The sequence below is a fragment of the Garra rufa genome, chromosome 22 (genome assembly GCF_049309525.1).
Source record: "Garra rufa chromosome 22, GarRuf1.0, whole genome shotgun sequence".
Lineage (NCBI taxonomy): Eukaryota > Metazoa > Chordata > Actinopteri > Cypriniformes > Cyprinidae > Garra > Garra rufa.
In genome coordinates this window covers 41,628,139-41,640,480 of record NC_133382.1, presented here as the reverse complement: position 1 = coordinate 41,640,480, position 12,342 = coordinate 41,628,139, and the positions used below count along the sequence as shown (strand labels likewise).

Genomic DNA, 12,342 nt, shown 5'->3' with positions numbered 1-12,342 from the left:
TAATATAATGAATATATTTTAATAATTTTATGATGTATATTATTATTATTATTATTATTATATTTTTCTAAACAATTATTTTAGATATATATAAATACATGCATGTGTGTATACACACACACAGAATATTGCTTTCAATGTTTTAATATTTTTATATTCGTTATATTTTTTTGTTTATATATATATATATATATATATATATTAATTTTATATAAATAAATATCATATATTAATATTTATATACAATTATTTTATAATATATGTTGTGTTTATTATTATTATAATTTTAGTTCTTTTTTTGTAAATTATATATATATATATTATACATTCCTAAATTGCTTAATTAAAAAAAAAATGCATTTGTTAAAATATAAATGTTTAAAGTGTATTGTTTAAAAATGCACATCTTTCCATCAGTTTTGTCCTCTGTTTATGTGTTTATAAGAACTAACTTCATTTGTATTAGTGTTTTGTTTTTTATAGTTGGATGTATGAGTGAGTTCTCCCCAGATTCACACAGTTGTTAAGAATCTCATTAACTATTCCAAAACCAACAAACAAAACCAATGTTTCATCTTGTAAAAGCCTTAATATATATAATGCAGTTGCACCAACATCCTGTTTGTTTTGCATCCATCATAGATGATTAACTCTGCTGTCCATCCGCTCAGTCAGTCGGGCGTGGAGCTCTATTTTTAACCCTCACGTTTCCAAAAGCCTTAATCACTGACCTAAAATCAGCTCGGAGTCTGTGAAGACGCCTTCGCTGCCGCCAAAAAGGTTCTAAGCCGAACCGATGTGTCAAACACGCTGAATCATATCTGTGCATTCCCGAAAATTATGAGCTATCAACCAACACCTACAGCAATTTACTCAGCAAATTAGTCCTAAAAAAAAAAAACCAAAGGAAATGAATGCATTATGGCATGGATGGAAGCTGAAATTGGCATGAATATTGTTGGCGCACAGCTGGAGGTTTCGTAATGTGGAAGCGTGAAACTGATTTCAGTGTTTGCCCACTTGCTTCTCCTCCGGTGGGCGTCAGTGGCGGTGTTTTGGGGAAGATGCCCGTTTGACCGGAATACTCCAGACTGAGATTAACCCTTTTAACCCCTGGACCACAAAACCAGTCATAAATTGATAAATAAATCCATTGATGTATGGTTTGTTAGGATAGGACAATATTTCGCTGAGATGCAACTATTTGAAAATCTGCAATCCTAGGCTGGAAAAATCTAAATATTGAGGAAATTGCCTTTAAATTTGTTCAAATGAAGTTCTTAGTGATGCATGTTACCAGTCAAAATAAGGTTTTGATATATTTACTGTAGGAAATGTAACATGATCTTTACTTAATATCCTTATGATTTTTGATCTGTACAATGTATTGTTGGTTATTTCTACAAATATAGCTGTGCTACTTACGACTTTTTTTAGTCCAGGGTCACATATAGTATCATTTTGTGTCAGAATTTACATATTAACATTTAGCAGATGCTTTTATTCAAATCAACTTACAAAAAAAGGACAATGGAAGCATTTAAAATCATTAAAAAAGTGAATTAATATATTAATATAATTTATATATTTTAATAATTTTATTGTGTTATGTATATTTTTATTGTTTTATTTTTCTAAATTATATATATATTTACACACACACACACACACACACACACACATAAAAATAAATTTATATTTTATTTTTCTAAAAAAAAAAATGTGTGTACATAAATATTGATTTCATTTTTTTTTTGTTATATTTTTCTTTTCAATATTTATATATATTTTATATATATAATTTTTTTTTTTTTTTTTTTTTTTACTTTTAAGTCGATTTTCTCAATATTTAGGTTTTTTTGGCAAGCTCAGATTGCAGATTCTCAAATTGCCCAGGGTCACAAATGATGTAATTATCAGTGGTCACTCTCTCCAAAATATGTCTTAGTAAGATGATTTTTAAATAATTCAAACATGCAATGCAATGCAATCCAGTGATGATTGAGAGATAGACAAATAAACGTTCCTCAAAAGATCCTGATTGTCTCTCAATGATTTCTCAATGGAGAATCAAAAGTGTCCATCTGGAAATGTGAAATGTGATTGAATTCATTCTTAAAATTCTATAAAAAAAAGATTTTGGTGGATGTTTGAGCAAATACACTACAATATACTTTTACCTGCTAAAAATAAAAAGTCTAAAGTATCAGTCAGCGATATTTTGATCATGCTGACTATTTTGAGACAGAAATTAAAAGTGTTAAAGGAGAAGGAGCCTCAAGCATTCCAGGATTAAGGAATGAAGGAATTCAGGGCTGTTTGAATCATTATTGTGATTCACTGATCTAGTTTCAGTTTAGCGGCACGTGTGTTTTGTCTGAAACTGCAACCCCCCCACCCACACAATAACACACACTCAGCCAATCAGAGCTAACTGCCCTCTATATAGGGAGTGTTTAAAGCCATCGGTGGGATGCAGAACAACACACACCAGACTTGATCTCATCTGATCTCATCGTTCACACAGGTGAGTTACTTACTACTCTTACTACTGATAATAGAGTTAATGCATGTCTGGGAACAACTTCCATAGTGATAGTGATCTGTGTATTGAAAATGCATGATTTTTTTTTATTTTTTTTTTTAAGTTTCTTAATTATAGAGAACATTTTATTCTACTTAGGTTTTATTTTATTTGTGGAACCGCTATTTTAAAGACCACACAAGAACCGTCGGACCGCTTGAGATCATTTGCTCTTGGAATTTTTTTAAGTTTATGTTTAGATCTCTGTCTTTGCACGCTAAGTGTCTAAGTACAGTTTGAGATCTTTAAAACTGAGGAGATGCATGTGAGATTATGAGGTCTTTTTCTCAAGAGAAACATCTCAGAAGAAGCCAAACTGGATTTAGTTTCATTGCTGTCTAGGAAAAATATTGCAGACATCTTTTCTGTGATATTTCTGGTCCTGTGGGTGTGGATCTCAAACATTTAATCTCCGCTCTGGGCCTGTTCATTCTGATCCTGGTCTGATTCCAGGAAAACTCATGTTTGTTTACAAATATGTAAGGATTCTCGCACACGTTTTCATTAGGGTCAGTGTGTCATCGGGGCCAAAACTGTTTATTTCTAGTCTCATTTAGGGAGATGAATATGTTTTGAAAAGGCTTAACAATTTTTGTTACGACTTTAGGACTTGGAAAAAACAGGAAAGCGTAAGTGTAGTGTTTCAGTTTACTTGAAATTGGGACTAGTCTTCTGAATCATCATTTCACAGTAAAATAAAATGTTTGGTTGTTAGTTTTTTGGATTTACTGTTTCAGCATTGAAAAGAAGTGAGAGAAACGTGTTTATCCCTCAAAAGGGTTTGAGGGAAAGACAACAAAAAGACAGAGGAAGTAAAAACAGCAATAAATACTTATGCCAAGTACAAATAATGTCAGATACTATTTATACTTGCAGTTATTTGCACCTCAGTCAAAAAAGCGCCCTCAAAATGTGACTGGGCTAGATTTGAGGAGCAATTGGGCGGGCTTTGTTGTGAAAACCTGGCAACCCTGGTTTTATGCTTTTGTTAGTATTGCATTGAAACCGATGTGGGTTAACTGAACCCTCTCCAACAAGCTCCAATGAGTTTTTTTGGCGGTGTTGCCAAGTCAGCAGTTTTCCAGCGAAATTGGGCTGCTTTACGCTGTTTCCACGGGTTGTTTTTCATGTCTGCGGGTTGAAGTGACGCCAAAAATGTGATATTTATCCTGTGGGATAGGAATTTTACAAGAGGAACCCCGCCAAAAAAAGTTTATTTTACTCCACTAAATGTGATTTTTAACGGGAAGCAACCTTTAAAACGCAATTGGGCTAGTTTTGAGTAGCAATTAGGCAGGGTATATCGTGAAAACCTGGCAACCCTGGTTTTCTGCTTCTTTAGTATTGCATTGAAACCGATGTGGGTTAACTCAGAAGTTGACCCTGTTTTCATTTGCTTAGTCTCCGACAAGCTACAATAGAGTTTTTTTGCAGCGTTGCCAAGTCTGCAGTTTTCCAGCGAAATTGGGATACTTTACCCTGTTGCCATGGGTTGTTTTTCACGCCTGCGGGTTGAAGTGACGCCAAAAATATGATATTTATCCTGTGGGATGGGAATTTTACAAAAGGAACCCCACCAAAAAAAGTTTATTTTACTCCACTAAATGTGATTTTTAACAGGGAGCATCCTTAAAACGCAATTGGGATAGTTTTGAGTAGCAATTAGGCAGGTTTTATTGTGAAAACCTGGCAACCCTGGCTTTCTGCTTCTTTAGTATTGCATTGAAACCAATGTGGGTTAACTCAGAAGTTGACCCTGTTTTAATTTTTTTAGTCTCCGACAAGCTACAATAGAGTTTTTTTGCAGTGTTGCCAAGTCTGCAGTTTTCCAGCGAAATTGGGCTACTTTACGCTGTTGCCAGGAGTTGTTTTTCAAACCTGGCAACCCTGGTTTTCTGCTTCTTTAGTATTGCATAGAAACCAATGTGGGTTAACTGAACCCTCAACTCAGAAGTTGACCCTGTTTTTGAGCATTAATCGATGGTTAATCAAATGCACTTCTTAGAGGTTTCAGCCTCCAAAAAAGCACCAGAAGTAAAAACAGTAATAAATACTTACCTCAAGTACGAATAATGTCAGATACTGTTTATACTTGCAATTATTTGCACCTCAGTCACTACAAGTTGAAAAAAACATGACATTTTTGTAACATTCAACATTTTTCGTCTCCGACAAGCTACAATACAAGTTTTCTGCAATGTTGCCAAATCTCTGGTTTTTGCCATGGGTTGTTTTTCATGTCCGTGGTTTAAAGTGACCCCCAAAATGTCATGTTTATCCTGTGGAATGTGAATTTTACAAGGGGAACCCCACCAAAAAAAAGTGTTGTGAAAACCTGGCAACCCTGGTTTTCTGCTTCTTTAGTATTGCATGAAAACCAATGTGGGTTCATCTAACCCTCAACTCAGAAGTTGACACAAATTTTGAAGGTTAATCAAATGTTCTTCTTATAGGTTTCAGCATCCAAAGAAGAAGCAGAAATGTCTCCGTTTGACCTTCTGAGTTTGATTCTATCTTTAGCAGCCTTCACAGTTTGTGTAAGTGTGCTTTATTTGTACATACTTAACTCACTTACTTGGAATGGTTTCTTTTAATTCTATAGAAAAAAACTAACAAAAAAAATTTTCTCCAGGGAGCCCAGGGCAGACACTTTCTCAGCAGTTTACAAAAGAAATCAGGTACACAAACTTTGCCTTTAAATTGTAGTCCATTAAACTGTAAAAAAAAAAAAAAAATGTTTTAAGTTGTTTAAACTTAATATAATTTGTTAGCCCACTGACTTAAAATGTTTAGTTTAGACAACTAAAATACTCCAGTTGCTACTTAAATTAACAATAAGTAACTTAAAATTTCAAGTTGATTAAACTAAAGTGCAGTAACAAATTATTTTAAGTTGAATCAACTGTTTTTTTTACAGTGTATCATTTTTATTCTGTTTCTGCAGGTGTTTTTTGTTTGAATGGAGGGACGTCTATCTTGACTTTGTCGGGTCGTCACATGGTCTGTGTCTGTGCTGATGGCTTCAGCGGGGCCAATTGTGAAACAAGTATGTATCACTCATGTTTGTTTATTATCATGAGCTGGTGTTTGCATATATTCATATTCATTTATGATGCTTTCTCGCAGATGACTCCGTCTCCTGCTTTGATTGGATCGGAATGTACTACAATGGTCCGGTGTCTAAAACAGTGAGTGGCCGGGAATGTCTGAAATGGGATTCAGAGCTTGTGCATGAAAGTGGAGTCTATCCCAAGAATCTTGGCCCAGGACGACACAACCACTGCAGGCAAGTAAAACTGGCTGAAGAGCTTAAACTGAGTGAAACAATAGCATGAGAACAAAGCAGACCCTGTAGAGTCTGAAGTCCAGACCTGTCCGGTAATCCGTTACTAGGAGTTGCCTCGAGACTCAAGATAAATTGAAAAGCTGAAAAATGCTAAATCAACATGCATTTCTCCTGAAGGGTTGGATATCAATTGAATGACTGGTTTATTGTTCAGTTTATGAGCAAGTCTCACGAAAACATGTCAAGAACATGTCTTAGGCATAATTCACCTTAGAGATTGTGACATTAGTAAATGAAAACTAAACTTTTACTGGATTACAGTAAATCAATCCTGTTATACTATTACTTTCTTATTAAATGTAATAACTAAAAACAATACAACAAATATCAGCATGATGTATACATATTTTACAGTTAAAATTATATATATATATTTTATATATATTACTCTGTAAATAAATTAATGCAATATTTAATTAATGAAACTATTTTTATATAGTGTAAACATTATTTTATATTATGTTTTGCATCAAGAAAAATAAGGTTTTTAGATTATTAAGATTTATTAACTTATGTATTGCACTGCAATATTATTTTAATTGCAGTTAAGCACATTTACCCTAATAACATATATTTATTTTTTAATGTAAAATATTACTGGCATACACTATTTAACAAAGTTTGGATGATTATGTAATTCAATTATTTTTAAATCAATGTACTATTACAATCTTATTAACATTAATTATCAACATTAATTAATACATCGTTAACATTAAAACATTAAAAAGTACAGTAGAGTACAGTACAACACTATCAGCATGATGTATGCATACCTTACCTTTTAAATATACAGTATATATACATTACAGTGAGAAGAGATGAGGTAAAACATGATCTGGACGTGTTCTTGGCAGGGTTTCTGACATTCCCTTTTATTTCCAAGCCCAGACGTGAAAATCTCCAGCAAAAATATTCACAAACACACCTTGCACACCTGTCTAAACCTGTGCAGCAGCTACTATTTTCTCTTGTCACGTGAGCTTCATCCATCATAACATTAATGTTCCAACACCCACAGAAACCCAGACTTCAGCCCTAGACCGTGGTGTTTCATACGGAAGGGACACAGGACTATCACGAGAGAGGACTGTGATATTCCACGCTGTGCAAAGCATGATCGCAGTATGATACTTACGTATTTTTCACTGTATTAATATAACATTACTAAATACCTGTACATGTCTAACATATGAAATGGTTTGATCCAGGTCCTGATGTGAGTCCTGACAGTCTTAGAGACGCTCATTCAGGTGAGAGATCTTTTGAATCATTGTGGAGCATCCGTCTGTAAACACTGCTGTTTGAGTGACAGGCTGAACTGTCTTTCGTCCAATAGGATGGCAGTGCGGCCAGAGGGAGGAGCGGAGTATGAAAGTAGTGGGCGGGGCTTTCAGCACAGTGGAGCGCCACCCCTGGATGGCGGCGTTGTTCATCAGGAGCTCACGCGGGAGAACGTTCACCTGCGGCGGGAGTCTCATCTCGCCCTGCTGGGTCCTCACAGCCGCACACTGCTTCCCTGATGGGTCAGTATACAAAACAAACCGGACCGATATTTGGGGAAAAATGTTAACGAAAATAGGGGGGTTGCATTTAAGTCACGATTTGGTCAGTTACCCGGATGTGCACATAAACAACCCCATGGATTGCACGGTTAATATACTACTGAATACACTGTTCTGCTAATTTATGCTGTCTAAACCATGGAAAAAATGTGTGGAAGCTGCTTAATCATATAGAGATGGCCTTAGTAAAGTGGAAAGGGCGGGATATTTTAACAAACTGAAGTTAATAAGATTCGTACAAGCAATATTAATTGAGATATTAGCCTAATGTTTCACCTACCTAACTGGAAGTGATAAGAACAAACGCAAATGTTGTCAAAATTCTGAAAATATGCCTTTTGTTCCTAAAACAGTTTTTTGCACTCTTCTGCTCGATTTGTTATAACTTTTGGCAGTCTATAGAACTCCAAATGTTTTCTCAGTCTGACCGATTAGTGCAGTCCAAAACATGACCGTAATTTAACATTTTCACCTGCAATAATCAGCAAAATATGCAAGTTCTATTCGGTTCAGCGGCATTGTTTGCATTTGAGGAACAAAAGTTCCGATTGATGGTAGAAAAAAATGATTTTAGGCTTTTGCATCAAACTTTTGCATTCTAAAGAGATTTTATGAGAAAAATAAGTCTTGGTCAAATGCAGTTCAATGAAAACTGCAAAAATCAATGCTTTTGCATTTGTTCACCACTTTTTTTTTTTTCGTTAGCAAGTGAAGGCAGTTTTTAAAGGAAGGCATGTTTGATCAAAAATCATTAGATGTTAAGTAAACATCATGTTCCATGAAGATATTTAGTAAATTTCTTGCCATAAATATATCAAAATGTCATGTATGACTAGTAATATGAATGGCTAAGAACTTCATTTGGACAACTTTAAAGGCGATTTTCTCATTATTTAGATTTTTTTTTTTGCATCCTCAGATTCCAGATTTTTTAAATAGTCTCTCTGCCAAATATTTTCCAATCCTAAGTAACAAACCATACATCAATGGGAAGATTTAGCTTTCAGATGTATAAATCTCAATTTCAAAAAATTTGCCACATATGGCTATGGGTGAGAAAATTCTGTTTTTCATTGGCAAAAGTTTTTGTTTCAAGATTAAGAAAAAAGCTTAGGAATGTGTATTTTCTTCGATTATCTTGTCTATTTTTGGGGGCCTTCATAATAAATGCATTTGAATAAATCAGAGCAGGGAAAATAAATGGAAGCAAAGAAAAAAGGATGTGTTTTTTGGAAATATATTTACACATTTTTATTTTATCATTTGTTTTCAGTGCTCAGACAAACACCCAGAAACTGACGGTATTTCTGGGGAAGAACGCCATCAATGAGACAGACGTTCAGAAAGAGCAAGAGTTCGCCGTCTCCAAGCTCTTCATCCATGAAAACTTTGACAACACAGACGGCAACTTCAACAACGACATCGGTAATACTGACTAACCCGGCGCTTTAAGAACTTAAAGCTAAATATGCCAACAACACACTATATCACTTTGAATAGAAGTTTTATGTACAGCAAGCAAAAGTAAACACATTCCTGACCATCAACTTTCTGAAAAGACCAGTTTATAATAATGAAGTGAAGCGGGCTGACCTGTAAAGTTTGGCTGGTTAAACTGCTTAAAGGAGTATTCAGAATCCAAACCACAACATCTGCTGGTCTTTTCAGAATAGTCAAAGTATGAGTTTAGTCATACATCAGACTTTCATTAACATCTGATGGACTGCTCTGTGTTTAGCGCTGTTAAAAATCCACGGTGCTGACGGTCGCTGTGCTAAAGAGTCCAATTCAGTCAAGACCATTTGCATCCCTGAAGCGCATCAGTCACTCCCCGCCGGGACGTCCTGTGAAGTCACTGGATTCGGCAGAGAATATGAAGGTATGTGGGATAAGTGTGTGTTGTGAATGCATTTGTGTTTGTTCTGTTTGCATTAATGAAGAGTTCATTCATCATGAGTGTGTGTTTGTGTTGTAGGGTCGTGGTATTACTCTCAGTATCTCAAAGAAGCAAAGATCAACCTGCTTTCACACGATGTGTGTTCAAGTAAAACATATTACGGCAGCATGATCACAGACAACATGCTGTGTGCCGGGACATCTGACTGGACCTCGGACACGTGCAAGGTGAGTCAGAAACTGCTTATTTGTGACCCTGGATCCCAAAACCAGTCACAAGGCTCAATTTTTTGAAATTGATAAATAGGCTTTCCATTGGTGTATGGTTTGTTGGGATAAAACAATATTTGGCCGTGATACAGCTATTTAAAAATCTGGAATCTAAGTGTGCAAAAAAATCTAAATATTGAGAAAATCAATGGCGGTGTTTTGGGGAAGATGCCTGCTTGCCCAAAACGGAGGCGTATAATGACCCTACAAATACTCCAGACTGAGATTAACCCTTTCAGGCTATAAATATGGCTAATGTGTGACCCTGGACCACAAAACCAGTTATGAGGGTCAATTTTTTTCAATTAATCTGAATAAATAAGCTTTCCATTGAATTATGGTTTATAAGGATTGGAAAATGTTTGGTCGAGATACAACTGTTTAAAAATCTGGAATCTGAGTGTGCAAAAAAAAAAGTAAAATATTGAGAAAATCAATGACCGTGTTTAGGGAAAGATGTCAGTTTGCTCGGAACGGAGGCGTATAGTGACCCCGCAAATACTCCAGACTGAGATTAACCTTTTCAGGCGATTATTATGGCTCATATGTGACCCTGGACCACAAAACCAGGCATTAGGGTCAATATTGAATAAATCTGAATAAATAAGCCATTAACCATAACCATGTGTGGTTTGTTAGGATGGGACAATATTTGGCTGAGACAACTATTTGAAAATCTGGAATCTGGGGGTGCACAAAAATCTAAATATTGACAAAATCACCTTTAAAGTTGTCCAAAATAAGTTCTTAGCAATGCATTTTACAAATCAAAAATTAAGTTTTGATATATTTACAGTAGGAAATTTACTAAATATCTTCATGGAACATACTTGCACTGCTTAAAATGTTTTTCTTACTTAGATTTTTTGTCTTGTTTCCAGCCAAAATATCTAAAAATTCTTAAATCAAGAGGATTTTCTAGATGAGTGAAAATTATTGTCTTGTTTTCAGAAAAAAACAAGTCAAAATTAAGTGTGTTTTTGCTTGAAACAAGCTAAATAATCTGCCAATGGGGCAGGAAAAATAATATTGTTTTCAATTTTAAATAAGATTTTTTTTTTGCTTTATTTTGCAAAGACTCACTTGATTTTTTTTTTTTTTTTTTTTTTTTTTTTCTGGAAACAAGAAAATAATTTTTACTTGTCTGGAAAATGATTTAAGAATTGTTTGATATTTTGGCTGGAAACAGGACATCCAAGTATGAAAATCATTTTTTGCAATGTAATAATTTTGATCCGAACTATTTACTTTTGGCTATTTCTACAAATATACCCATGCTATTTATGACAGCTTTTGTGTCACATTTAATATTATTTGAACTGTTTGCAACAATTGAAATCAAGCAGTAAAGTCATAATTTTGACACAAAATTTAAGGGTTTTTAATTTCATACTTTTTTTTTTTTTTTTTTTTTTTAAATTGGCACATTTTTCATACAAGCATTAAAAAAGGCTGTCAGTTTGATGCATGTGTTCTTTTGGCTTGTTTTTAGGGTGACTCTGGCGGGCCGCTGGTGTGTCGTGTCAGTGACCGTTTGTTTCTGTTCGGCGTGGTGAGTTGGGGAGAGGGATGTGCCAGATCCTTCCGTCCTGGAGTTTATGCTAAAGTCACCAACTACCACCGCTGGATCTTAGAGAAGACCGGCCTGTCGTCACTCCGATGAGAACAGGAGCTCACCTGCCTTCAGTTTAATACAAAGAACATGAACTGACAACTGCAAACGAGTCGTGTTCAAACTGATTTCTGTTCAGTTGCTTGTTAATATGTCCATCATTCATGCATTCCATTCTGCTGCCAAGATATACCAGCAGCTCAACGGAAAATCTGTATGAAAAATATTTATATGTACTTTGACACTTTGTTTTGACTTTGTTTTTATATTTTATACTGTTGTATAGCAATTTAATCTTATGTCAATGATAATTGCCAATTGTTTGGCCAATAAACGTACTGTTTCTAATAGTTGTGTGCATTCTGTTGTGTAAAATAAGTGTTTGTATTAATATATGTGTGTGCCCTAGCTCATACGCCTTGCAGAATCTGCACAATGGTAATTATTTTAACAAAATAAGAGGGATCATACAAAATGCATGATAATTTTTTTGACTTGAAGATACTAAACACAATAAAAGATGTTTACATATAGTCCACAAGAGAAAATGATAGTTGAATTTATAAAAATAACCCTGTTCAAAAGTTTACATACACTAGATTATTAATACTGCGTTGTTACCTGAATGATCCACAGCTGTGTTTTTTTGTTTAGTGATAGTTGTTCATGAGTCCCTTGTTTGTCCTGAACAGTTCAACTGCCTGCTGTTCTTCAGAAAAATCCTTCAGGTCACACAAATTTTTTTGGTTTTCCAGCATTTTTGTGTATTTGAACCCTTTCCAACAATGACTGTATGATTTTAAGATGCATCTTTTACACTGAGGACAACTGAGGGACTCATATGCAACTATTACAGAAGGTTCAAACACTCACTGATGCTCCAGAAGGAAAAAACATGCGGTAAGAGCCGGGGGTGAACACTTTTGGAATTTTAAATCAGGGTAAATTTAACTTTAACTTCAACTTCAACTTCATTTATTTATATAGCACATTTAAATGCAACGTCGTTGCCCAAAGTGCTTCACAAAATTAAAAAATATAAAAAAAATAAAAATACACACAGGTAAAA

General features: G+C 34.7%; 1 protein-coding gene across 1 annotated transcript; it reads left to right on the top strand.

The window, feature by feature from the left end:
- The first annotated feature begins 2,068 nt into the window (after positions 1 to 2,068).
- On the top strand, positions 2,069 to 11,621 carry plaub (plasminogen activator, urokinase b). The gene is made up of 11 exons (XM_073828933.1): positions 2,069 to 5,121; positions 5,217 to 5,262; positions 5,529 to 5,630; positions 5,711 to 5,870; positions 6,952 to 7,055; positions 7,142 to 7,183; positions 7,270 to 7,456; positions 8,769 to 8,920; positions 9,234 to 9,374; positions 9,471 to 9,619; positions 11,154 to 11,621. The coding sequence occupies exons 1-11, from the start codon at positions 5,065 to 5,067 to the stop codon at positions 11,322 to 11,324; spliced, it is 1,311 nt and encodes a 436-aa protein (XP_073685034.1). The 5' UTR covers positions 2,069 to 5,064; the 3' UTR covers positions 11,325 to 11,621.
- Positions 11,622 to 12,342: the final 721 nt, after the last annotated feature.